The sequence below is a fragment of the Cydia fagiglandana genome, chromosome 2 (genome assembly GCF_963556715.1).
Source record: "Cydia fagiglandana chromosome 2, ilCydFagi1.1, whole genome shotgun sequence".
Lineage (NCBI taxonomy): Eukaryota > Metazoa > Arthropoda > Insecta > Lepidoptera > Tortricidae > Cydia > Cydia fagiglandana.
Window position 1 is genome coordinate 1,402,026 of NC_085933.1, and position 25,718 is coordinate 1,427,743.

The 25,718-nt window shown below is 37.5% G+C and overlaps 1 protein-coding gene across 1 annotated transcript in view; it reads left to right on the forward strand.

Annotated features, from left to right (window-relative positions):
* The first annotated feature begins 349 nt into the window (after positions 1–349).
* The window catches only part of LOC134674060 (mothers against decapentaplegic homolog 6), a 38,265-nt gene continuing 12,896 nt past the window's right edge, over positions 350–25,718 (forward strand). Inside the window, exons 1-2 of the mRNA XM_063532113.1 lie at positions 350–804; positions 15,336–15,389. Coding sequence (XP_063388183.1) covers positions 498–804; positions 15,336–15,389 — 361 coding nt within the window. The 5' untranslated portion in view covers positions 350–497. The remainder of the gene's footprint in view (positions 805–15,335; positions 15,390–25,718) is intronic.

Consider the following 25,718-nt stretch of genomic DNA (forward strand, 5'->3'; position numbering starts at 1 on the left):
TTCTCCTCACAGCGTAAGCGGCCGAACTTAATTTGTTTGCTAATGTTCAATTGACATTGAAGACATGTTAAGACTTCTTAAAAGACTTAAACATGTGTAAGAAATTGATAAATTACATACTTAATGTTCATGATCAATTTCATATAAAGATTTATAAATACAATACTTATGTGAACAAATTAACAATAATTTCAATTTCAATTTTATTTATTTAAAGACAACAATGGCCCATATTGGTATAATGACTGTTGTTTTGAGCAGTTACACTATTGTCGTTGTAGCACTCAAAAGTCTCACAACTCACAAAGACTAAGTAATCTGGGGGACGTAAAAGGTCGCTCAGTTCAAGCGGCGTCAATTCAACTCGTAGACATTGAAACTCAAACTATTATCTCTGCCATTAAAAAGTAGACGCCGGCAACACAGCGCCGCCGCGTCAGTGGCCCGACGCGGCCAGTCGAGCGGGCGCACGCGGCGAGCAATGTCGTGCGCGGGTGATGCGCGGCCGTCCCGCGCCTCGTGAGCGCTGCCGGCATGTGATGTTCCGGAGACGCGCGCTGCGGCGGCGGCTAGCAGCCGCCGGCGCAAACCACATCCCCGACGACACTCTCAGGAGACTCTCCCGCGCGCTGGACACCCCACCCGCCTCAGAATGTGTGCCAGCGGATCCCAATCTCAAACTCGTTGTGACCAGACTGTTCAGATTCCCCGACTTGAGGGACCTCAACGAGCTGAGGCGCCTCCCGGTGTGCCGGGAGCAGAACTGCTGCAATCCTCACCATTGGAGCAGACTGTCGGAACCCGGTACGTGCAGGGCGTTGACCCGAGCAACAAGTGAAGTAAACAGTGAAGTGTTCAGTGCTGTGTTCTGCGTTGAAATAGAATATTCCCTGGATTTTTCTTCACGTGCTTGCCGTTGCAGCGGTATCAGTGCAAATCGTTATCACCACTTATCACTACTGTTTGTCTCTGTATCAGCTTCGTTACGTTATAGTGACGTCACGTCAAGCATCGCTTTCTTCATTTTGGTTGTTTTGAGTGTTGCCATCGTGAATGTAAACCTTTAGACTGTTCTTGAGATATGAAGCCTAGGCAAACTTAGCAGTTGCGTCAAATACTACGCTGATTTTGAAATCTTTATCAATTACTAAGCATTTTTTTCCTACAAGTATGTGCCAAATTGTAGAATTTATCTTTTAAAAGATGTATAGTTATCATAGATTACTGGTAGTTACTCGGTTGTATCTACGAGGGATAGTAAACATTTCCGTGCGCGTCTATTTTTAGCGGCTTACATCAGCGTCTGAACGTGTTCTAAAACTTCTAAACAAAATCCAAAGGGTCCAGTTTTTATGATTACATCGTTTTCAATGCCATCCAGTCCGAATTCATGTTGGAACAGGAGTTTACCCCGTACGTGCATCAAAAACTTCAAGCATCATGGACATGATGGTTGCAGAGAAGTTATCAACTAATGTAATGTAACGGAAAACTCTTTAAGTTCAAATGTTTCGATACAAGTGTAGGTAGGAATGGTAGGATCCTATATGATCCGTTAAAACTTGTTAGCACTTGTTGAATACCTATGTTAAAAGTGTTGAGCGTGAATCGTTAGCAGAAAATTTATATCCCCCATTAAAACATCTTCAAAATGATGTACGAGGCTCTCATGTTCAAATATTTCTTATAAGACTTCACTTAGACGCCCATCAGATTGTTCATTAACGCAAATGACAAATATTGTTAAATACATTAAACACATTATCAAATTCAAAGTTACGTTAAATATGACTAACACATATATACTCCCCAATTATGATATCAGCCAACACGTGTTTCTAGTTGTCTAACTGTATTATCGTACTACGAAAACAAAACATTATTTCATCATAATTTCCTTTAATCGTTTCATCGTTCCATTCATTATTAGCTGGAACTCCTTTATCATCAAATTCTGGATTCTCAAGTTTCTACGTGTCATCTAAAACCACGCCATTCATAATATTAAGCTGACGATTACAATTTAACGTCATTCTGTTAGTTTTACTTATTCAGACATTATTACTCATGCTAAAAGAAGACGAATTTAAATCAAGCTGAACTGTCGAATCAGAAGAATTATGTATTTGACATGAAAATGACACCACGCAAACAAAAAACCAACGATTGCGTTATGTTAATACAATTGTTACCTATAAAGAAAAATACATGAAGGTACATTTGTATGCTTAAATAAGTAGTTCTGAGAAAAAACACAAGGAATTCTTGTCTATGCAGTATTAGCAGATGGTTCCATGGCAATGGTTTCTACTCGTATGTTACTATTATACAGATGATTCGATTGGCATTCCTAAATACTTACATATAGTTATTTGATCCCAGTCTGATATTTGATATATCAATTTGGCATGATGTCATATACAAAGTTCCTAACATGACTATCAAATCTATAGCTAACTATCACAGGGTCTATGTCTAAAGAATCTAAGAATATACTTGTTTATTGATATAATTACCCTCTAAAAGATCTCGTATTGTCTATTCATTTTGCAGTGTGGTGTGCCTTTGTCCAATACCATTTCAATCCAGAAGTAATTCTGAAATAGTACCTTCTCAAATAATTCCGCAATTTACTCATAATTATGTGCCTAACTTAAACTATCAGCCTCAATAAAAGGTCACTCTTCACTCTAATTTAATTTAGGAAGGTATGATACGAGGACGAGGCCTGTACAAAAAGAGACAATCATCTTATTTCGTAGATTTGACATGGCACCTTCAACATATACTCGTCTCTTGTGTTTCTATTAGGAGCTTGCTATTAAAAAGCATTTGTCTTGGTCTAAAAGAAATATCAGTACTTATATCTGAAAACATCAAGCATCTCCTTCCATCTATTTAGCAAAAAGCCAATTTTCAAGACTAGTTAAAATAGGCCACCAAATGAAGAAACTAACATAGCTGGCTCGAAATATATTAGGAACTTGTTGACAAGACGTACCCCGAAGCAGTCCTGATGTATAAGAAAAAATCTTGTAGAGGACTGATTTAACAAGGCTAGGCAAATCATGAAATTTCATTGCAGTAAGCCCAAACTACCCAACTAAAGTCTAGCTAGTAGGTACTACAACTAAGGTCCACACGTAGAATGCCAAATTTTTGGTATTCCGTGAGCTCTTTCTTTCAGATATAAAATAAATATCTTACCATAGAAGATACTTAATGTTGGCATGGCAGTATCGGCTAGTCTGCTAATCGCCCGTCAGCATGGCAAATTTTGAATTACTAGTCTAGGTCAAAATTTCGAAATTTTCAAGACACCGGTCTTTTCTATCTTGAAATTTCCCTAGATTTTTTTTGAGAAAAGAATATTTATTTGTGTTTAGTATGGTTTAGTCACCATACAAACGGCATGGTAACCCTGCAATCAGCTAATCTGCGAGGGTCACTCGGCGATAGCAGGCAAGGTCGCGCCGGCGCCGCCCTGACGCGACGCACGCGCATCCAGCTGGATCGCGAAATAAACTACGAAGAATCTTGTTTTCGATTATACTGGCGTTATTCTATCAAATGTAAAATCGTTGGTAATTATTTCCCATGCCCATTTGCCCAATAGGGTACCCTATTGGGTATAGGAAATATCAATTATAATATTGTCTTATTAATAGACAATATTTAAGGTTTGCTATGTTTTCAATGAATTGTTGACGGTTTGTTGTACAAAGACGATTTTTGTAGAGATCTTAATCTGCGTAGAAGTCGAAAAAATTTCAACCCGTTTTTCAGTTACCTTGGATTGGATTAAATTTCAAGAAATCTTTGTGTGGAGTAGACTAAAATAAAGAAATAATAAACCCACAGCTAATTAAAATCAGCTAAAACCAATCATACTTTTGCAATCAAACTGATTGTGATAATCGATCCATTCATACATATAAGTACTTGTTACATTGTGCTTAAAACAAGAAATGTGCCGCAGCATGAGAGTCACAAAAAAAACGTCTGTTTTATCAAGTTCCTTGAAATCTAGTAGACGGGTAAGCTAATGGAAGGAATGCCAATTGAAAACGACGGGCACAAAATGAAAAGCAGCAGAACTTGTCCACAATGCATGCCAAGTCAAGTTTTTAATTCCCGGCCCAAGAAATTGCGGCCCGTCTTTGTACACGACTTTTTTGTTTTAAAAAATGCTACCATGCTGAGACGGGCTTGTGCGTTATAGTCGATCGGTTTTTGTTTCAAGTGTACTAAATTAAAAGCTTTCTTTTTCAAACAATCAGTACACTGATTTAATTTTAACTGGCACAAACGTAAAATATACTTAACTTCGTTAGGAATTCAATGTCAGTACTTTTGTCGCTATCTAGATATTATTATTTTACCTTATGTAATCACTGTTTTTCTTCAGTGTATCGTGCATATCTAATTCTCTATCAAATCTTTACCAAATATCTAAATGTACTTTATACAAAATAACAAGATAAAGAACTTGTAAAACCGAGCACGCGCTCATTTAGTGTGTAGTTAATATTGGTATGAAAAAATTCAACAAAATAAGTGAAGAAAACTAAAAAGGATAGCATACTTAAAATAATATAGTTTATAAACAAGGTTTGTTACACACTAAATTATTAAACGAAACTGTTTACTTATGGTCCAGCTAAAACGTCTTAAAGTTAAAAATTTTGAAGTTAAGATTTTTCGGGGGACTCGAAATCTCGTATTAGATTTTAAAGATCACAAATAATTTTTAAATATGTTTCAATAATATTGTATTCGTTTAATGTCACCACATTGTAAATTGGTATGCGGACTAAATATGCGACATAATCGTTTGACATGTTAACATATTTCATTTGTTTCTCATTGGTGTGGAATGCGGCATACTCGTGAACTAAATTGCTTTCAATATATGTATTTCGGTTCAGGGTTCTAGCTGTTTACATAGCACAATTGCGTCTTCCCCGTTATTTTCGATCTTGTATAAGCTCTTGATTTTGTTAATTAGGTATTCAATGTCTCCATTCTTAAAAGATTTTGCTGTAATGCTGTTGATTCCAAAACTATTCGCCATATCATTCGCTACAACATTTTAATGTTAGATTGCGACTTCCTCGTCATATGCTGTTAATTTTTGCTTTATATCAGATTGTGCCATATAAAAGGTAGCAAGATTCTGCTGAAATCGTCTAAATTCGATTCTATAACTTACTGCCATGTCAATCTCTACAGAATCAGTTTGTAAGTAATGAGTGGCCATGACATCAACGAACGCACAGCCGCCGCCCACACCACGTGTAGTACTTAGGAGCCACGTAGGTGTGTTGACAATGCCTGTTAGCATATTAATTAAGAAGAAAGCCGAGGAAATAGGTACTTAATGCCTCTCCATACTGACGCTTGTCCGTGAGAATAATCTGATAGCGTGGTCAATAAAATTTCAAGTTTTTTAGCTTCTATAAATGGTGGTCCGGCTAGTGTCTTTACATTAATCATGAGCGATATATTTATTAATTTCATGGAATTATTGACGGGCATGGTTGATTTATTGTCCGTATCTTGGTGATTTAGCGTCTAGCTTTGTCCAGTTGGAATTTTCTTTGTAATCTCTTCTCAAATTTCCTTTGTAGGTGCAGTGAGCACATCCGGAGGCAATGTCGGTTGTCCGCGGACCTCACCTGCGCCGTTTTTTGCGGCGGCGCAAGGCTCGCGACTGCCGCCACTGTTTTTGTCAACTTTCGCGGCGGTTCCCACAGACGCCGCTAAATATACCGTCGACGCCGTCTTAATCGTCATTCTTTCGACTTGCGTGCACTTTTTCACCCGCCGTTCTTTTGTTTCTGTTTTTTTTCCCTCGACTACAGGTCGACACGCCGATCATTTGTCATCCCGGTTTTTGGCAGCGCCGTTTAAATTATTATGTCACCGTGTTCCGTTACAACTATGAAACGAACCTGTCTGTAAAAGATTTGCTTCACCATCTTTACTAACAGCTGTTACGTGTGCACCTGCCGGGTTCGCAACATTTTCCGTGATTTTATTGCAGGCATAAATTCGCAAATTCAAAAGTCTCGCACGAATCGCTCGAACGTACAGTAAGTTTATGCTCAAGGCGTTTATTCGCGTTTCGGCGCCAATCTCGGTGCCGGCGGCCTTTATTTGTAAATGTTCTTATGAGAGCCGGCGTCAGCGCGACGCGGGATCGTTATCTTATCGGCGCCGACGCCGCGACGCTGCCTCACCGACAAACATCGCCCATCGCCCGCTAATCCCGATACAACAAAATCGGTGTCCATTACTCAGGCAATTAGCCGGCGACGTTATCGTCTCGTAACCACCATTTACAAGTGATTCCGTGCCCACACGCCATTTCACCTGGCCATTACAACAGCCAAAATTTAATGATGTCGTCTAGATATAACCGTATAAGAATCCATCTGTTAGCGACGCGTCGGCGGCGGCATGGCCGATATTTATTTAGCCATAATTGCTTGTCGGCTGGCTGGCGCCGGCGCCAGGCGCGCCGCGCAGCCGCCCGCGGGCGGCGCGCGCGGGGGGCGGGGGCCCCGCCGGAGGGGGGTGCGTCGGCGCAGGTACGCTCACCACACTGCGTAAGCTCAACTCGATTTTCGTGATTGGTTTTTTTTTCGATTGTCTGATGTTTTTGAGTTTTGTTGGATTTGTGAATGGCTGCCTTATTATCGACGTTGTTTACGACTCTTTTATGCGGAAGTCTGGCACCGTCGCCTGTTTAAAGTTTAGGTATTAAAAGACTATGGTTTTCTAGACGTTTATCGGTCGAATGTTTAGAGAACTATCGAGCGAGGCCCATTGACAGGCGCCTGAGCGGAACCGGTTGCTCCCGTGCTTGCGAAACTGGAAAAAATATCGTGTTTATTAGCAAAGCGATCGGAGGGGCCCAGAGACAGCTCGAAAAACCAACAAACCAGTCACTAAATCAAGCTATATTAGATCTTACCAGGAAAACCTGAGCGCCCTAGGCGACGGCAATAAAATATGGATTTTGCTTTATGAGGCGCTCCTGCTCCTGCGCACTTGACATTTTGTGATTCAATCCTCTATACTTTCTCTTTTTCGCTTTTAAAGTTTTAATACAATACACGTCATCAGGTTTAAATATACAGAAGTAGTATAGATATAACTATCTACTTAATACAATTCAGCATTAGTCATGAATATGAGTCTTAGATATTTTTCTATTTTTATTGAAGTTCTTCCGCTTCTAGATATTCTAATTTACAGTTTCTATCATTTTGAATAGTTTTTAAACTAACAATACTTTGTCCCCAAAAACGTGATCCAATGTATAACATTATTAACTGTAGTACCGGCCGGGAACTAACATATTTATCATCTGAAATGTTTGATAAATCGCTGGAAACAACCATAATATTAAGAATTTATGATCTCAGAATCCTATCTAAGAAATGCTACAGTTTAAACACTATAATATAAAGGTCTACATTATTGGCTCTTGCTGTAACTGTATAAATTGCATTGTAATTGACAAAACACAGACTTAAAAGTTATTTATTCCTGTAATTGTTATGCGAGAATTCGTACATTACACACAGCTTATTTGTCTAATGATTAGATTCCATAATCACACTTCCCACTATAAAATTCATAAGAAAACAACACTTGTGTGGAAACAAAATTTCTGCTCATTTGGTGTTTTACTAATGAGTGTTAATTAATTTTTCTAAAGAACCGCCGCCACGTTCAGTCCACCAATGTAGAGACTAATTAACTGTAATTAGTAATTCATCTCTACGTGAAACATGCTTAGTTTGACATTAAAATTCAATGGAGCCAGGAATTGCAGTTTTATTCCAAACGGGCATAAATTAACTTTTTCCTGGCGTCATATGTCGTCTTACTGGCTATGTGAGGAGAATTTCAATCGTCTCCTTATAGAGCATTTGGCTATTACTTTACCTCATCCTGTGACTTGATGGCATCATCAATTTCTAATCGAGTTTTTACGAACATGTGCATTGTTATCTGTTGTTATTGCTTATAGTTTTTTGGAGTTGTTCTGTTTTGTTTCCCAACAGGTCCAATGTTCTTTACCTAAGTATTTGCCTGAAATAGATGCCCAAAATTCTATTAACTTACATGCGTCGTAGCAATCACTATGGTATGCGATTGACGCAAGACAAGAAATTTAAAGACGTCAAGCGAACGTTGAAAGCTGTCGTGGACATACTTAGAATCTTAGTTTTCTATGTCCAACTGTACTGTTGCTTATATCTAAGCAAATCCAAAATAGGTTTAACCTTTAGCTTCACATGGCGTCACATTCCTTCCGTATGCAATGTTTCCGGTGTGCTGGCAAGGTCCACTCGCGTCACACTACATTCTAACGCCGAGAGTCAACGATCCCTAAGAATTTTTGGACTTGGACCAGCCGGCTGTAATATTTCAGCTCGTGCACGTAATAACCTGGCTGGAAATCAAAGTGCAGATTCTAGTTGATGGACGGCCTGAGATTCTTGAGTAGCGACGTCTGTCTTCTTTTTACGAAAATAAACAAAATATCAAGAATTTTGATAATTCAAGTTTAAGACTGCTTATATAAAATATCTTCTCATAATTTTTTGTTTAAAGTGACATCATTTAAACGAAATAAAATAATCCTCCGAGCAAAAACTATAAGCATTTAGCGTCGATCTTCCTCCACTGATACTATTGTTTGGACGTTGCAATTGTCTATCTGTTCCGGCTCTCAAACTTGCACGAAGTCACTCACAATGAGTATGATTCCAAGTAATTATTAGCAAACTGAAAAGAAAAGCTGAGACCAAATCTAAACTCATTCTTCGCACCGGCGACAATATGAGCTGTCATTAAAGTCTGGATCCGGACATGCTCCTAGGCTAGACGCAGCTGTCCGACAGGTGGCAGCACTACAGAACACTAAGCAACGCGTGGGCGCCGGCGCCGCCGCTGGCGCCACCCATGTTATAATTCGGGCGGGCTATTTCGAGCGATTCACACGCGTTCGTTTTTCGAATTTTAGAAGCTTTAGGTGGGGTGCGTTATTGTTTAATTTACCGTGGCGTTATCACCTTGTTTTCTACTGGATTATTTCTTTCGGGTCATGTATCATTAGAATTTCACGCACCTTACTTTTTCATGTTTTACTTAACTCTTCTATTTAACTTTAGTCTACATCATAACATAACTTAATATTTGGATTATAAATTTGGCATTTGAAAAACACTATGTATCCAACCTTAACGTATTTCTGCAATCTCCTTACACTGTTTTAAAATTAAGAAGAAGGATAAAGTTACAAGTAGGCATATTACAATGCGCTTATGAACGTCAAATAAAGGTACGCCGGCTCTAACCCTACACCTCTATAATATAGTAATTTCATAAGCTAGACTTAAAAGCTAAGTTTTGATTGGTTCCTGTTTTCCGTCCTTGAGACACTGCCCGCGACCCAAACGCCAGAATATTTAGCTCGCCCGCTCTGATTTATAGCATTTTAAATTGAATTTATTATTTGTTTATTTTGCATACCGATTTATATTTGAGATTTCTCGTATAATATGATTTTTTAAGACTGGATTTCATTCTTATTTATCATTTATTTTCATTTTTAAGACAAATAGTATAATTAATTATTAAATGTTTTGATATGTCTTAAGCCTTAACTACATTAAAGAATTGAACATAAATCATTGGCTATGAAATGACAACTTCTCAAAATAATGATAACTATATCTCCGGCGATTATAAGAGATACTGATTATATTTGACACACCATAACTTTTGTCATAATACATTTAAAGAAACACACACGCATCCATCTTTAACTGTACTTATATGCTTAATTCGTCATTCAAGTACGGGTAATAAACACAAAATTCAAGATTTATTTACATACAAAAGGTTACACAATAATGGAATACAGTCGGAAGATCTGACGTAGTAATCACTTAGTCACCGCGTTTTGTTAACTGACTGCGTGATTCTGGAAATGAATTAGAGATTAACTAGATACGATTTAGTAAAGATATGTTATTGTCTATTATTAACGCCGCTCCAATATTATTGCGGCGCTATGCGACGTAAGCGCCAGCCGCCATAAGGTACCTTTTTCCGTGGAACGTCACATATCTTCACTATTTCATATCTAGTTAATCTCTAATTCATTTCCCGAATCGCGGCGCCAGCCGCCATAAGGTACCTTTGGCAGTGGAACGTCACATATCTTAACTATTTCATATCTAGTGAGTCTCTAATTCATTTCCCGAATCGATCCGTGTATTTCGTCGGGTGCCAAGCAAAAGTCACTAACTAACACCATTGAAATTATTGGACAATAAACCGTGTTACAAGTGTAATAAATTGCATTGCTACTTTAATTTTTTGATAGTACATAGTGACTTTTGCTTGTCACTAGTGATGTACCGACTATTGATTTGGCCGACTAGCCGACTGGCCGACTAATCGGCGCTCGAATGGCCGATTAGTCGGCCGACTAGTCGGCTAGTCGGCCAGATCATAGTTTCGTATAAGTTCTGGTGAAAACAATAGTTTTGCTCATTTGATTGCGCTATTCATCATATTAGCTTGGAAGGTGTTCTCTACAGGTTCAAAGACCTATCACATGAATCCTCGTTCAATTTCTGTCTTTCTTTTATTTTGCGATGCTGAGCAGACCGTCAGAACAGCTTGAAGGAGGTATTTTCAAGGCTCTATTTCCCGTACGTAGTCGCCAGTTAAGAACATATCCCCTGTGGTTAGCGTCTTTACGAGCAACGTGCCCTGTCTAAATTTTGCAATAACATTAAAAGTTCCCCATGGCTCCACCATTAAAAAAAACTGAATAATAAAAAAATATTTTACTATCGAACTTGCCCATGAAATTACACGAGCATCAGCTGAGATCGACCTGTATGTAGAGTAAAACACAAGCCCACCAACATATAATAACGATCAAACGGTTAATTATATGAACAAAAGTTTTCGTGTGCACCCTGAATAGGTATTTTAGTAAAATAGACATAAAACATATGGTAAATATTGACTGTTGTTTTCTTTTTTTTCTGTTTTTCTTTTACTAATAACGTGCCGACTAATCGGCCATTTTTTCCGACTAGTCGCCGACTAATCGCCGACTACAAATGTGGCCGAATAGTCGGCTTTCCCGACTAGTCGGCGACTAGTCGGTACATCCCTACTTGTCACCCGACGATTTATTGCATTAAAATCTCTCGTTTGATTTTCTTCAAAACTTGGTGTAGTAGGAGCAAAGACTGCATATAACTCTTGATTCCTAGCTATTTACAGATCAGTTTGATTTGGCTAGAAGTGAACACTTTCTGTAATCAGGAACTAAATAATAACGCATCGTACGTCAATACAAGAGGTTACCTAAGGGCGAACGTCTGTTTTCCATCGATAAAGCAATCAATAAGGGAGTCTAGATTGACCAGTTCGCCAGTTACTCGGCGAAGGACATACCGTCGGTATTTATTGTATAGATTGAATGTTCAGATTAATTACACATGCCGTACTCGCCACCGTTCTCTCTCATCAGCCAGCATTCCGATCACCGCCTATCTAATTTAGACTCTATCTAAATTTAAACAGAACCCATTCTTCATTGACTGATTTCTTCAATAATTGAAACACGATATATCACGCACGCACATTGCAATTTGAACCTTGAAATTATGTGGTTTCAATTCGTTTTAAATCGCGACGCGTTTGTTTAAGCTTTGACGGAATGAGCTAATGACTTGTAATTAAGACGTGATTAAAATTGCGCTTTATTGCTGAAATGTAAAGTTGGTTTTCCTTAGGCCCGTTTTGGTGGTTATGACGTAATAGTTTGAGAAGAAATTTCAGTCACGCCACTTTGTATTTATACACATTACTATGTGTACTGGCGATCTCGTTGAAGAGCGTACGATATCGCGGCGGGCTCGACAACCTCGTCGGCGCTTCGCCTCTAAACTATGGGCACTGTTCGTTCATTCTTATTGGTTACAAGAGTTTCCTGAGCCGAGGTTCTCAAAGTTATGTTACTTTACTTAACATAACTTTGAGATCTTTAAAAAGTTTTAAAACTATGTCGGATCGGAGAGGTTACATAATATACATATTAGGCGTTTTCGTATCGCTACAATTAGAGCTCATGAGCTACTTAACTGTAACTACATAGTTAGGTTTAACAAGTCTTAAGTTAAAGATACTGTGGCTAAGTAGGTAGAGCGATGGACCGGTATCCTGAAGCTACAAGTTGAATTATATTTTTCCAATTTATACTTTATCTGAAAACAACATTTACGCTACTGTGTGGTTTAAGAGGAATTTTCTCCCGCGGACGCTCCGGCTGTGGAATGAGCTGCCGTGGTTTTCTCAAGGGGAGTATGGGGTTCTTATGCTTGTTTACCACCGACGTATTATGAAAATAGTTTCCCTAATCGCTGAACTCGCGAAGCATTTGCAATACCGCGCACTACACATAGCTCCCGCGTTAGAACTGATATTATTTATAACATGATGCGTTTAGGGTCATTTACTTCGTCTTTTTCTGCTTTCAGCCGCTGACTCACATTGTATTTTATTGCATGCAGTTGTCGCAACAACAGGCTGGGAACGCGAACTAGTTTTGTTTGAAATAACTCGGGATAGGGGGTTGGGCTTGTATTGAAATCGTAACAAATTATCTATTTGTCTTAAACATTTGAATACTAACATATTGAGTCCGTGTAGTTAACTCAGTACTGACTTTGTACAAGGTGGCCCAAAAACACGTCGACAAAGTTTTAGGAATAAAGAATGTACTTAGTGGTTCATTGATATTATGTGCACCCAAATGGTCGGCAACACGTACCCGGTGGCGCCAAATTGGAAATCACCGAGTGCGTGCTTGGCGTTCAAAATCGGTCATTTGTGTCTCATCCTCTGTTTGAGAGAAAATAACTACCGCTCCTTATAAAACCGCTCCGTTGTTGGGTGATTTTTCTTCAATATGATGTCAATATTACTTGCATAAATAATATGTAGGTATATTTAAGAGTTTTAAAGGTTATTTTTTTCTCTTCACACACATAAGTTTTTTACTTTTTAACTTCTTATAGCGTTTTATAGGTTTCACATAGTATTTCTAATTCAATTATTTATTAATTTTATGTAAAAGTATTTTTTTTAATTACTTTAATCGCTACTCTCGAATAAAGCCGAATAAACGCTTAAATTAATTTTAATATGTTCGAGTCTCAAGGGAGTTATATAGTTAAAATTAATATTCTATGATTTCCTTTTATGATACAAGTACGTAGAAGATCAAATTAAGGTACTAAAGTTGAAAATGAGTGCATCATGTCCCCGTTAAACATAAGTTTGGCAAACCTAATAGAGGTTTAAAATTTACCATACTTTTCTGAAGAATAAATTAAAAAACAAAAAAATATTTTTCACCACACCAGCTCGGAGAGGCTTACTTTGCACTTCAAAAACTAGCAAAGTTGCATTTTATTCACATGTGAGGCAAAGTAATCAAATGCAAATTTTGAGGTGTTTTCTTATGTTTTCTGGTAGGATTGACTTTTAAATGATGATTTTAGATGATAAATATTTAATAACATTCATTTGGATTTGATTAGGTTTGATTTTGTTTGATATTTTACATTTAATATTTTCTTCGGATTGGTGTGGTGAAAAATGTTGTGTTTCACTCGGGGGCAAATTTTGTTTAACCCTCGTGCTTTGAAACCCTCTCAACGCTCAAGATTCCATTTTTCGAACCACTCGCTACGCTCGTGGTTTAATTTTGGAATCTTTCGCTTGCTCGGGTATCAATATTAGCACGAGCGGTTAAACAATAACTTTGCCCCCATGTAAAAAAAATAACTAATCTCGTGTTGAAATGTTATGCCTTATGATGGTTACCTATTGCTCTTATTGGATGGATCTATTTAATTCTTCGTTTAAAAATAAAAGAAGGTTGAAATAGAGTCTCATAAAGGTATTACTATACTATTACAGTATTCTATAATTTCTAGTAAAAAACTTCTTTTACTCATAAATATATATTGATACAATATTAGATACCAATCAGAAAACCTTAAGCACACTATAATAGGTTCAAAGACAATACCACGCAAGAAAAACACCACTTTTACAAAATTATTTCTGTAATTCAACTCTAACAACCAAAATTAAGAAAATGACAGTTCCCAAACAAAATTTTTACTAGGTCAAAGTATAGGTTGTCGAGGATCAAGGTTCGGTTCCCGGCGGGTAATTACGGTCGGAATCCTACCTGCGCCATGTTTGTTTAACGTTCTTTTTTTGACGTAACGCGGTTGGCCGGACTGGTCGGGCGAGTTTGAAATTAGAACTTTTATTGTTTTTAAAACTGATTAATTATTTGCATAATCTTGTTTGGGTTTGGCTTGGTTTTGGGTATTTACAGCCTGGCAAAAAAGACTAGAGATTAAAAAGTGGCAACACGTAGTGTCGTCCCTTTCAAACCAATGTATATAAGAAAACGGGACGACACTACAATGTTGCAATTTTTTAATTTCTACTCTTTTTTGCCAAGCTGTAAAGGTTATTTGTTCTTCTTTCCTTTAATTGGTCAAGATATTTCAGGAATTCTTTCCTTGTTTCATTGTCTATTCTGTAGGGGGGTTGCTTTAGATATCAAGAATTTACTCTAATATTTAACATTTTCGCGGTTTGTATACATATTAACTCACATTTATAGACGGGTCTATCGCTTCATACTTATAGTTTTAGCCGCGACCACGACCAGTGAAACCCGTGTCGAAACGTCGGTAAATAAGGGTCTCCCCAAATATATCGACGCGCATTCGGCAAAAGCCGATAGGAAAAAGCTTTATGTCCGCGCAATAAGAGCGAAAAAGCCGTCGACGCGTTGGCAGGTGCCGGCCGATGCGAGCCGAGCCGAACGACGACTTTTTCGCTCTTATTGCGCGGACATAAAGCTTTTTCCTATCGGCTTTTGCCGAATGCGCGTCGATATATTTGGGGAGACCCTAAAGGTAATAAAATAAATTCACGATAGACCCGTCTATAAATGTGAGTCAATAAGTTAATGTTTAAAAAAATATATTTGGATAGCAGCTTTACACGACTCTTCTAGTTTCTAAAGAGACCAGCTCATTCCATAGGAAATTAAATTAGTATTACAAGAAATTTCCTTCAATTTAAGTATGTCGTTTTAAAATAAAAGGCGACTTAGACTATATAAGAGAGGATTTTTGCAATGACATAAACGATAATGGTTTATATGAAGCTATAATGTTGTATGTTTGTTCCAGAAATCCCTCCCCCGCCATACACGCCGTACGCGATGGATGACGTTAAAACTAAGGGTGAGTTTTAAACTTTAAGACTAATCTTTCAAAAGTTCAAGGTAATCTTAGTGCACAATGCACATAATTAATAAGTGCACATTGTGTGTTTATAAGAGGGCGTCTATTCCATTTTTATCATAGAGGTAGTAAAACATGTGAGGGATCTAATAAAGTACTAGAAAAACAAATTAAAATAAGTCAAAAGGTTATACGAAAACCTATTGCAAAATTATCAGGTCAATTGACGATCATCCCGTCAATAAATCACAACAATCCGTTCCCACGTGCCCCTTTGTGCCCAAAACCGATTGACACATCCCTAGCGTCGGGCGAGTAGATTAAAAACAAATATATCTGCCCCGGCGTGATGCCTAAAAACGCCACTTGATGTTTACCGGGGCAGTACACATTAATAATGTAGTTTAAAGATGGCGGCCCGATGGAATGCGCGGTAGGGATGAGACGCAGTCGATTTCGATGCAGTTTTGAGCACGATATTTTCGATTAATGAAATACACGGATGCATAGATATTGTTATTGGTGTTATCTGACTAGAAAAGGTCCGTTTTCTATTTGACGTCACATCCGGATCGCAGATCAATGACGCGATGGACTTGATCCGAATCCTAATCGCGAATTATCGGGTGGTCCCAGTAGATAATTCTATGGAATACTTAGTACGTATCTAAAACAGTGAAATCGTGTTAAGTGAATTATAAATTTAGATAAGTACCTGCGTCTGCTATCTGTCTAAAACGAAATAATAATTAATTATATATCTTATTATATGGTTTATCAATCCCTTAAATCATGTAGTCTGATGTTATTTGAATTGCCTGGGCACAATTTATGCTATGGAATCCTCTCAGAAAAACATTGGCATTTTGACTGGCCATGTCGATGTTTTTAATGGAACAGTAAAAAAAAACGCGATCACGGGGATGGTCTTATAACTCTTACTAAAGTAAGATTTGTTTAGTCTGATCTGATTTTCTCCGCATTTTGGGTGGAATAAATACGAAATCACAACTTTATTGTCCGTTGCGTTACGAAAATACCATTTTTCATAATCACGTTTTCGTTAACTCAGAGGAACAATCTTAGGACATATATGTTGACATTATCTATCTACAGACCAAATATTATCGAAATCTAATTTAAAAAAATCGAATACTAAAATTTACGGCCCGTTTACCTTGCAAGCACAATATTTTTCGTCCGATGTATTGTTCACGAATATGCCACATTCAGGTTGATTCGATGTTAGTATAAGATAGTGAGATCTATACAAAGTATACTTATTTCTAATTAGTTGAATAGCCTGTCGATGGATACGCGAGTATTTAATTAGCACCGATAATGTTATCAGTTATCGTTCGTGATTCACTCGTCTCAGCGAACTATAGAACGCGCAGGCGCCATTTTATACATAGTATAATTGATATAATATACGATCGGGAGCTTAGGGCATGTATAACTATGTATGCATCATGTATAAGTAGCTGATTATTTTAGTTTATCGCGGTACATGCACGCTGAGATATGTAGTAATGTATAAGTAGCAATTACATATTCAACGCGAAATTGACCGATGTGACCTCTCGATTAATAACAAGTTGTTATAAATCGAAAGCAGCTATCTTAATAATGGGAACTACATTTAATAATGACTACTATTTTATCTTTTGTCCTTGCGAATATTGTACTTACTTCCAGTCAAACCGCCAGTTCTGCTGAACTGATGTTATAAGCTGATCTTTTGTTTCTTGTATTGGCAGCTTGTATTTAAATATTTAACCCCAATTGAAAGGCGATGAGGTGATAAGAGCAGTCTACGATAGCTAGGGTAGTTTACGACTTACGAACGCTACGCTGTTAATATAGGTACATCTTAAAATAGTAGAAAATTGAGTTATTTAAAAATATAACTAACTCAAACCTTCCTTTTTTAGCATTCACAGAAAAAAATATCGTGACGTTCTTAATCGACGGCGGGATGCATAAAATAGCTGATCCGAGCTGTCAGTACGTCCGATCAACCCTTAAAATAAATGAGGGCGTTTATATTTTTTATCGTGAGCGTTATCGACTGTGCCTATCTCTAGTGAGTGTTCCGGGAAGCGCGGGCGCCGCCCGGCGGCACATTCCCGTGGCTGACGAGCGGTGGGATGTTGTTGACCAGTGGAACTTTAGCCCGAGCTTAAAAATTAGCTTATATTGACATTGCCCGCTAAATTTTATTTTTGTTTCCGTGAGTTTTGTTCGATTGTCCAATTTTGTCGCTCATCAGAATTAAAGATATCTTGTAAAGTGGGCAATAGAGCTGCCATTTTAGTATCTGAGATATACCTAAAAGGGAAGATTTTGCGGGGCAGATGCCCCTCCCCCCTTCCCTGGAGACCAAATATCTAGACACGCGGCAGCGTGTCAAGCCAAGTTCAAGCAAAGGAACTGGCTAGCCAGCGCCAAGTGTAATATTACACGAACCACTTGGTGCCACTTTTGACCCTTCTATAACTCAAAACATCTTTAACGTAAACACATAAAACTACGTGTGTTTAATTATATCCATAAGGACATCTAGAAGCCCAAATTTCATGAAGCTAGCTCAAACGGTTATAAAGATATGAAGGTCAAAAAGTCGTAAATTTTAAGACTGACTGACATACCTATAGTACCTAAACCTAACCTACTTCCAGATGACCTAGAAGGATGAAATTTGGAATCCAGCTCAGTTATTGTGTGAAAGCGTAGGAAAAAATCTAAAAATTAAAAAAAGTTATAAAATAGGGGGGGTCCCCATACAAAAAACCATTTTTTATTGTGACTGACATATAAGTACCTAAACCTAACCTACTTCCAGATGACCTAGAAGGATGAAATTTGGAATCCAGCTCAGTTATGGTGTGAAAGCGTAGGAAAAAATCTAAAAATTAAAAAAAGTTATAAAATAGGGGGGTCCCCATACAAAAAAACCATTTTTTATTGTGACTGACATATAAGTACCTAAACCTAACCTACTTCCAGATGACCTAGAAGGATGAAATTTGGAATCCAGCTCGGTTATTGTGTGTAAGCGTAGGAAAAAATCTAAAAACAAAAAAAAGTTAATAAATAGGGGGGTTCCCATACAAATTTCTTTTTTATTGTGACTGGCATATAGTACCTAAACCTAACCTACTTCCAGATGACCTAGAAGGATGAAATTTGGAATCCAGCTCGGTAATTGTGTGTAAGCGTAGGAAAAAATCTAAAAATAAAAAAAGTTAAAAAATAGGGGGGGGTCCCCATACAAAAAACCTGTAATACGCGCTAAACCACCGGCCAACGGTGTGTCGTTGGCGGCGCGCGGCACCACATAATTAATACAAAGAACAGAAGTAAAAAACATGCAGCGGAAACACAAGAAAAAACATTAAATCTCAATACCTGCGTAGTTTTCTTTACAAAAAGTATTGATATCCCATCAAAAACATAAATGTTAAAAAGGAGAGCCAAGTTCAATACAAAAATTATGCTTGGCTGTGGGGTTCGCCGCAAAAAGAATGGAGATTTAAATGAGTGCCAAGTTCTATGCAAAATCCAAATATGTATTTATAGGAACAAAATAACATTATAAACAAGTATTAAACTCTATTTCTTTGCTTTATTGGATACCTATAACAATTGCTGTTATTTAAAAAAAATGTGAGATCTTAAAGTAGGTTAGATTTGGCTTTTTATCAGAATTACAAAATATATATGTTGAATAACTTTATAAAATGATTGATGTAATGAAAACTGGCCAAGTCAAATCTAACCTGCTTTAAGATCTCGCATTTTTTTTAAATAACAGCAATTGTTATAGGTATCCAATAAAGCAAAGAAATAGAGTTTAATACTTGTTTATAATGTTATTTTGTTCCTATAAATACATATTTGGATTTTGCATAGAACTTGGCACTCATTTAAATCTCCATTCTTTTTGCGGCGAACCCCACAGCCAAGCATAATTTTTGTATTGAACTTGGCTCTCCTTTTTTACATTTATGTTTTTGATGGGATTAAAATTACATCATTTGCCCCTCCGCTGGGCCTTCGACGATATCAAAATGCGCCGCCCTTGGCCGACTCACTAGGGTAAATTATTAACCCTTCCTCATACTAGCGCTTAAGATAATTGTCGTGGGTTCAAATTTTCATTACATTTGACACCATCTACTATCAAACCTACACGTAATCGGAGAGATAGCACGAGATCTTACTCTCTACTCATTTTGAACTTCTGATCTAATAATTAAATTCGTTGAACCTAGCCAGCAAAATCTAAAACGCAGAGGGGTTTATTAAAAAAATAAAAAATAAAATAAACAATATTCTGAAACAATAAAATAAAATAAATAATATTCTGGTTAACTCATTCGCTAGCTAAGCTGTGGGAACAGCGAACTGGATTCCACTCCGGCGCAGCTCGGCACCGCTTTTGGTTATCTACCTTTTGACTCGGGCTCTGTGGACCGCAACGTTCGTATATGACTCGGTGGTCTTCTAATGTGCCTGAGTAACGTATAACTTTGGCTTTCAAAACAAGTAAGTTCAACCCCTTAACGGTCCAGGTTAAAAAAAATACACGTTTCAAGCCTCAGCGCCTATTTAAAGTCATAAAAAAATACAAAAAGATGACGTTATAGATAGGCTGTTCATTTTAGCCACATAATATATGAGTGTGCCCTATAAAGGGCTAAACATGAGTTGTCGAAACACAGTAGTGTTAGCACATTATGCAGTTTTATAAGACTGTTTTAAAGAACATTGGGACATCTTAAAAAATCCAACTCTACTTACTTATATAGAATGTCATTAGATATTTATCTTGATTTTTGGCAAAGGCATGCTTTCAAGAAATCATAGATTTCAGCGTAATATAAAAAATATATACTTCACTCCATTCGCTACTCCCTTGGTAAAAGAACTAACATATTAGAAATGGGACTCATAACTTTCCTTGGCGTTAATTTTAACTATTATAAGTCTCAGAACTCCATCCAAGAAAAATTAACACATGTCAGCTAGTAAAATAAATGTACTTTTAAACCAAACCGTTTTTACTGCTCTTGAGTGTACTTATCCAATGATCGAGCCAGACAGATGGAGGAAAATCCCGTACGCTTGCGGGGAAACCAGGATTCATCATAGGGTTTCCCCTTTTCGCCCTTCTGGACGCCGCGATTCGCCATTTTGCTAATATTTTCTAGTCAAATAGGGGAATTAAATAGGATTGTTTTGTTACGAATAATAAGTAGGCATAATTATGTTAAGGTATATTGACGACCGTTATGGCCCAGTGGGTAAATTTTCATCCCTTGGTTAAGTATTGACTTTCGATTTTAGATATTAGGTACCTATATTAGTGGTAGAGCGTAGAGGATGCCTTCGACCCATACTTTTTAAACAGAATATCAATGGGATTCTCATACTCCCACAGTATATTAAACACGTTAAAAGTATCGTAACCTGTCACTCGAATTCAGATTTTATCCCAACGACCAAAAGTCTGAAGTTGCGTGTTAGGAAGGGCGTAGGAACACCTACAGCCGGCGCTTCGGTACCATGATAGCATTAATGGACTCTTATCACAACCGATACGAGAGCACTTAGTAACAGGACCTAAACTACTCACAACCCCAAATCAACCTTAAAATCTACACAATACGACTCAAAATCTTTCAGCATCTAAGCCCTGTACACTTCGAAGACCAACGTCTGAAATTCAAATGACATTCGAATTTCAAAACTCGGAGATGTAAATGAATGAATTCGAAGAAACACACGTGAGAAGACATTTCGATTATACGGTTATTTAACTTGAATATAGACTTTAATACATTGATTCAAAGGTGGCAGTGCAAGCATGTAGACGTTAGAGTCTTTTGCATTTCGATTGTTCAAAAGTGAACTTTAACAGCTTATCTTTAAGAGCGGTAATGAACGCTTTTGTTTTACTTGTATGTTTCAGATGTTTGTTTTGGTTTTTCTCTCAGATTCTTTCAAAATGAACTCTAATCCATCGTCTTAACATGAGGGACGAACGCTTTTGATTTTGTCATCAAGTAATGGAATCGAAAGGAATTTGAAAGAAAAAAATAAGGTCCATTGAGAGGAAACTGCGTTCCTATCTATTGAATCAATTAGTTTTCGGAAAACGATAGCGGGCTAAGTGTTTTTTGAAATCGTCTCATTTTACTTGTTGGGACTTGTTTTGAAACCTCAATTCCTAATCTGTTTTTTTTTTGTGTTCAAGGCTCTGCCTTTATCTGAATCTATACCTACTAATATCTTCAAATATCTTAAGTTACGTCATATAAAGATAGGTAGGTATATTTAGGGTCCAGTTTTGTTCATAAAAGAGATAGCTTTTAGTAGTAGGTTAGGTGCCCTCATAAACTCGAATCTAACTAAACTATTAAAGTGACCAAATTTTTAAAATTGTGTAAGTATAGGTACTCTAAAAATCTCTAAACCCTCTAATCTCTCTATACTCTAAATTTTTATTGGGTTTATTTGTTGTTAATAATAAGCTAATTAACATGCCTTCTCGTACCTACGCCATAAGTTTCAAACTTATTTATATCAAAACATACATACAGTTAGTCATACTTACAAACTAAACACACACAAGTTACTAACTAAACATTGCTGCCGCTCCTAGACGCTTCCGGTGCAAAAGTGCCCATAATACTCGCGGCATTGCCGCGCTGGATGGCTATGGATAGCCTTTGCACCAGAAACGACTCGGAGCGGGGGTCCTCCCCCTTCTGCCTAAGTCGACGGCCTATGTCGCGCACCATGTTTTTCGCGCACTCTAAATTGTGTATGTGTTACCAGCATGCGGGCATTTATTAAAATTGATATAATAATTAACATTTAGGATATAAAAACCTTGTTTAGAACGGATTTAGCTCTCAATAAGGCTGGCTGAATGCATTAACTCTTACCTTAGATTAAAAACCTTTTTCAAAATTAAGCATATTTTATATCTTCCTGCTCTGTCTTATTTTAACAAACAAATTTCAACTCTATCATTTGCGCTTAAGGTTAATTTTCCATTGATACTGATGATTATCTCTGCACGAAACCGTAATGCTTCTGAGCGTTTCTAAGTTCTTAAGAGCGCTTTTAAGTTTTGGATGGGGTTTGATAAAAATACACTCAATAGCAATGAAAATTGGTCACTTTGTATAGCACTTTGTGTACAAACTGACTCGTTTTCACTGCTCTTGAGTGTATAAGTGGGTTACATGTTAGTGGTATGTTTAATTGTTTAGTTTTAAAGGGTTAACTGTATTTTTATTTGTAGTCTACATTATTTTTATTGAGATACTGTAAAAGCTAATAACGGTAGAGTTTTACTGTAAAATTATAAGTGATTCTACTAAAATGTATGTTAAAGGAGCCTGATGAAACTGATTAGGTACTTTTTTTTTACATGTATAGCGTAAAACCAAACGTCATATCTCAAAATTGTACAAAACTCTATCTTAACAAAGTTAAAATGACTGTGACATACAGACAGACAAGACTTGCCACTGACGTGGTATAATGGAAGTGACTGTTTCCATTTCGGCTACGGAACCCTAAAAACGGAGCTTCGTTCTACGGGTCGCGTGTCCGAGGTGTGGTCGATTTAACACGTCACAGCTGATTTATGGCCAGAAACAAACCACCTAACTGGAGTTTCGACAAAATTGTGCATTAACATGATTACTTTAAGTTATGGGGTAAAATAAAAGTTAAATCTGGGTTTTATCATAAAGTAAAAAAAAGTAAAAAATATTTTTATTGCACAGAAAGAATACAGTGGTAACATAACAACACGAGTTACTGATAAGAGTTGTGCATAACCAACTTGACATTCAGAGATTCCAGGAGTCCCCGCACTAGGCTAGGCCTGTATCGCGGGAGACCAGATGTACATTGTATGTCATGCAAGTCAACTTAAGATAAGTAAAATAATTTTAATTATAACATTTTTAAAACTATGTAATCTGTTATAACATTACTATTAATTTTTGTTTCTAGGTTCAACTTTAGTATCAGTTAATAATATCTTAGTCTAATCAGTTATTTTTATACCTATATCTATTAAAGTCTTGAGTTAAACAATTTTTAGAGTTATCAAATTTTAATCTAGTTTAGTTAGTTTTATATTTATTCCAGAATTGTTTTAAACAATTTTTAGAAGTAATGTCTCAGTCTCATTATAATCAAGTGATAATAACCAATTAAAAAGTAACCTTTTAGCTACATGCACAGTGCAATTAATTAATTCGCTCTGGAACTTTACGGCCGTATTATAGATCAAAGAGCTAAGGACGTCGCCAAATCGTCTCCCAAAAGCGGTATTTACCCTCGGGATAGGTAATTTAAATACGCGTTTAGAAAGTAATTCCGCATAATTTTCAGACTTAACAGCGTTTCTATGTATCGAAAGACAGACTTTATGTATGTAGAGCTGGCGGACTGTGAGTACTTTAGCTTCTTGGTAGAGGCTGCTTGTCGAATATCGGAAGGGCTTTTTGAGCATTACCTTTAAGACCGAACGTTGAGCTCTTTCAGCCATTAAGATTGACGTCTTGGCGGCACTGCCCCATACTGAGATGGCGTATGTGATTAGAGACTGACATAGGGATATATATATATTTTTTAAGAGTATCAAGTCTGCGGAGTGTCTAAGTTTCTTAAATATGTACATCGTTTTTCTAATTCAGTTAGAGAGACATTTTATATGGGCTTTGAAATTTAAGTTTTCGTCTATGAGTAAGCCGAGATATTTGACAGAGTCGGTACGACATATTACTTCACAAGAACATGATAGTAAGCTCTTGAAATTATTACAGTTATGAATTTTGATTAATTGTTTAGATTTAGAGGGACTGGAAGCGGCAGATTTATGAAAACACAGGAATTTAGTCTTTTTGCTATTTAGGGTTAGAAGGTTATTTCGTAGCCAGCAGGCGACGTTACTCATACCCTTTTCTGCTGCAGCAAAAACACTCTCCCAAGTATCACCTTTAAACAGGATCACTGTGTCATCAGCATAGCAGATTATTTCAGCGTGGGAAAGGGAAATGTTGTGAATGTCATTGATGTAGATTAAGAATAATGTAGGACCAAGCACGCTCCCCTGCGGGACCCCAAATTCCACTTTATCCAGCTCGCTCTTGTGGCAATCCACTCTAACCAGTTGTCTCCTGTTCAATAGATAACTTTCGAACCAGTCCAATGACACGCCCCGTATCCCCAATTTTTCAAGCTTTTTAAGGAGTATTGGTATAGACACAGTGTCAAAGGCCTTGGCCAGGTCCAAGAAGACGCCGATGCAATTTATGTTATTGTCCAAGTTGGCAGAAATTAGATTGGCCAAGAGCGAGATGGCATCCTCAGTGGACCTATGTGCCCTAAAGCCAAATTGTCTCTCAGACAGTGCTCCACTCCTTTCTAGGAACCTGATGAGTCTGTTATTGACCAGTTTTTCCAGAATCTTCGAGAGTACACTGAGTAGGGATATAGGTCTATAGTTGCCAGGTTCATTCTTAGGTCCGTCCTTATATATGGGGGTGATAGATGCTATTTTCCACTGTTCAGGAAAGTGACCCGTACTTAAACTTAGGTTATAAATATGTACTAATGGTTGCAATAATAAGTGGCCAACAGATTTGATCAGATCGCCGCTGATACCATCCAGGCCCGGCGCACTATTATTTTTAAGCTGCGAGATAATATTCCTGATTTCATTGACATTTGTAGGGTGCATGAAGAAGGATTCGGCGGGACTTTCTGTTATGTTTACCTTGGCGGCCAAAGACTTCTAACAATCCCCAGTTTGAGCAAAAGATGTATCTGCAAGCTTTTTACCCGCCGACGAAAAAAAGTTATTGCACCTATTCAAGGACTGCTTGGGGTCACTAGAATCAATTAAGTCAGCGTGTTGAGTCGGTTTTTTTGGGATGTTGCATATGTTTCTTATCGTGCTCCACAGCTTCTTGGGGTTTTTGTTATGGGTCAAGAGAAGGCTTTGTTCGTATTCGTGCTTTAGCTTCCTTAGAAGGTTGTTAAAGAAATTTTTGTACCGGTTGTAAGTTACTTTTGAAATTTCGTCATCTGGATTTTGCCTTGCCTTTAGGTGTAATCTGTCTCGATGCCGAGCACATCGAAGCAGCCCTGGCGTCATCCATGGTTTTAATGTAAACTTCGTTCTACTTATAGTTACTTCCCGCGTGTTATTTTCAACTGCGGATCCGAAGGTTGACATAAATAAATCAAGAGCGAGGTTCATGTCGTTTGCCTCCAAGACCGGGGCCCAGTTGA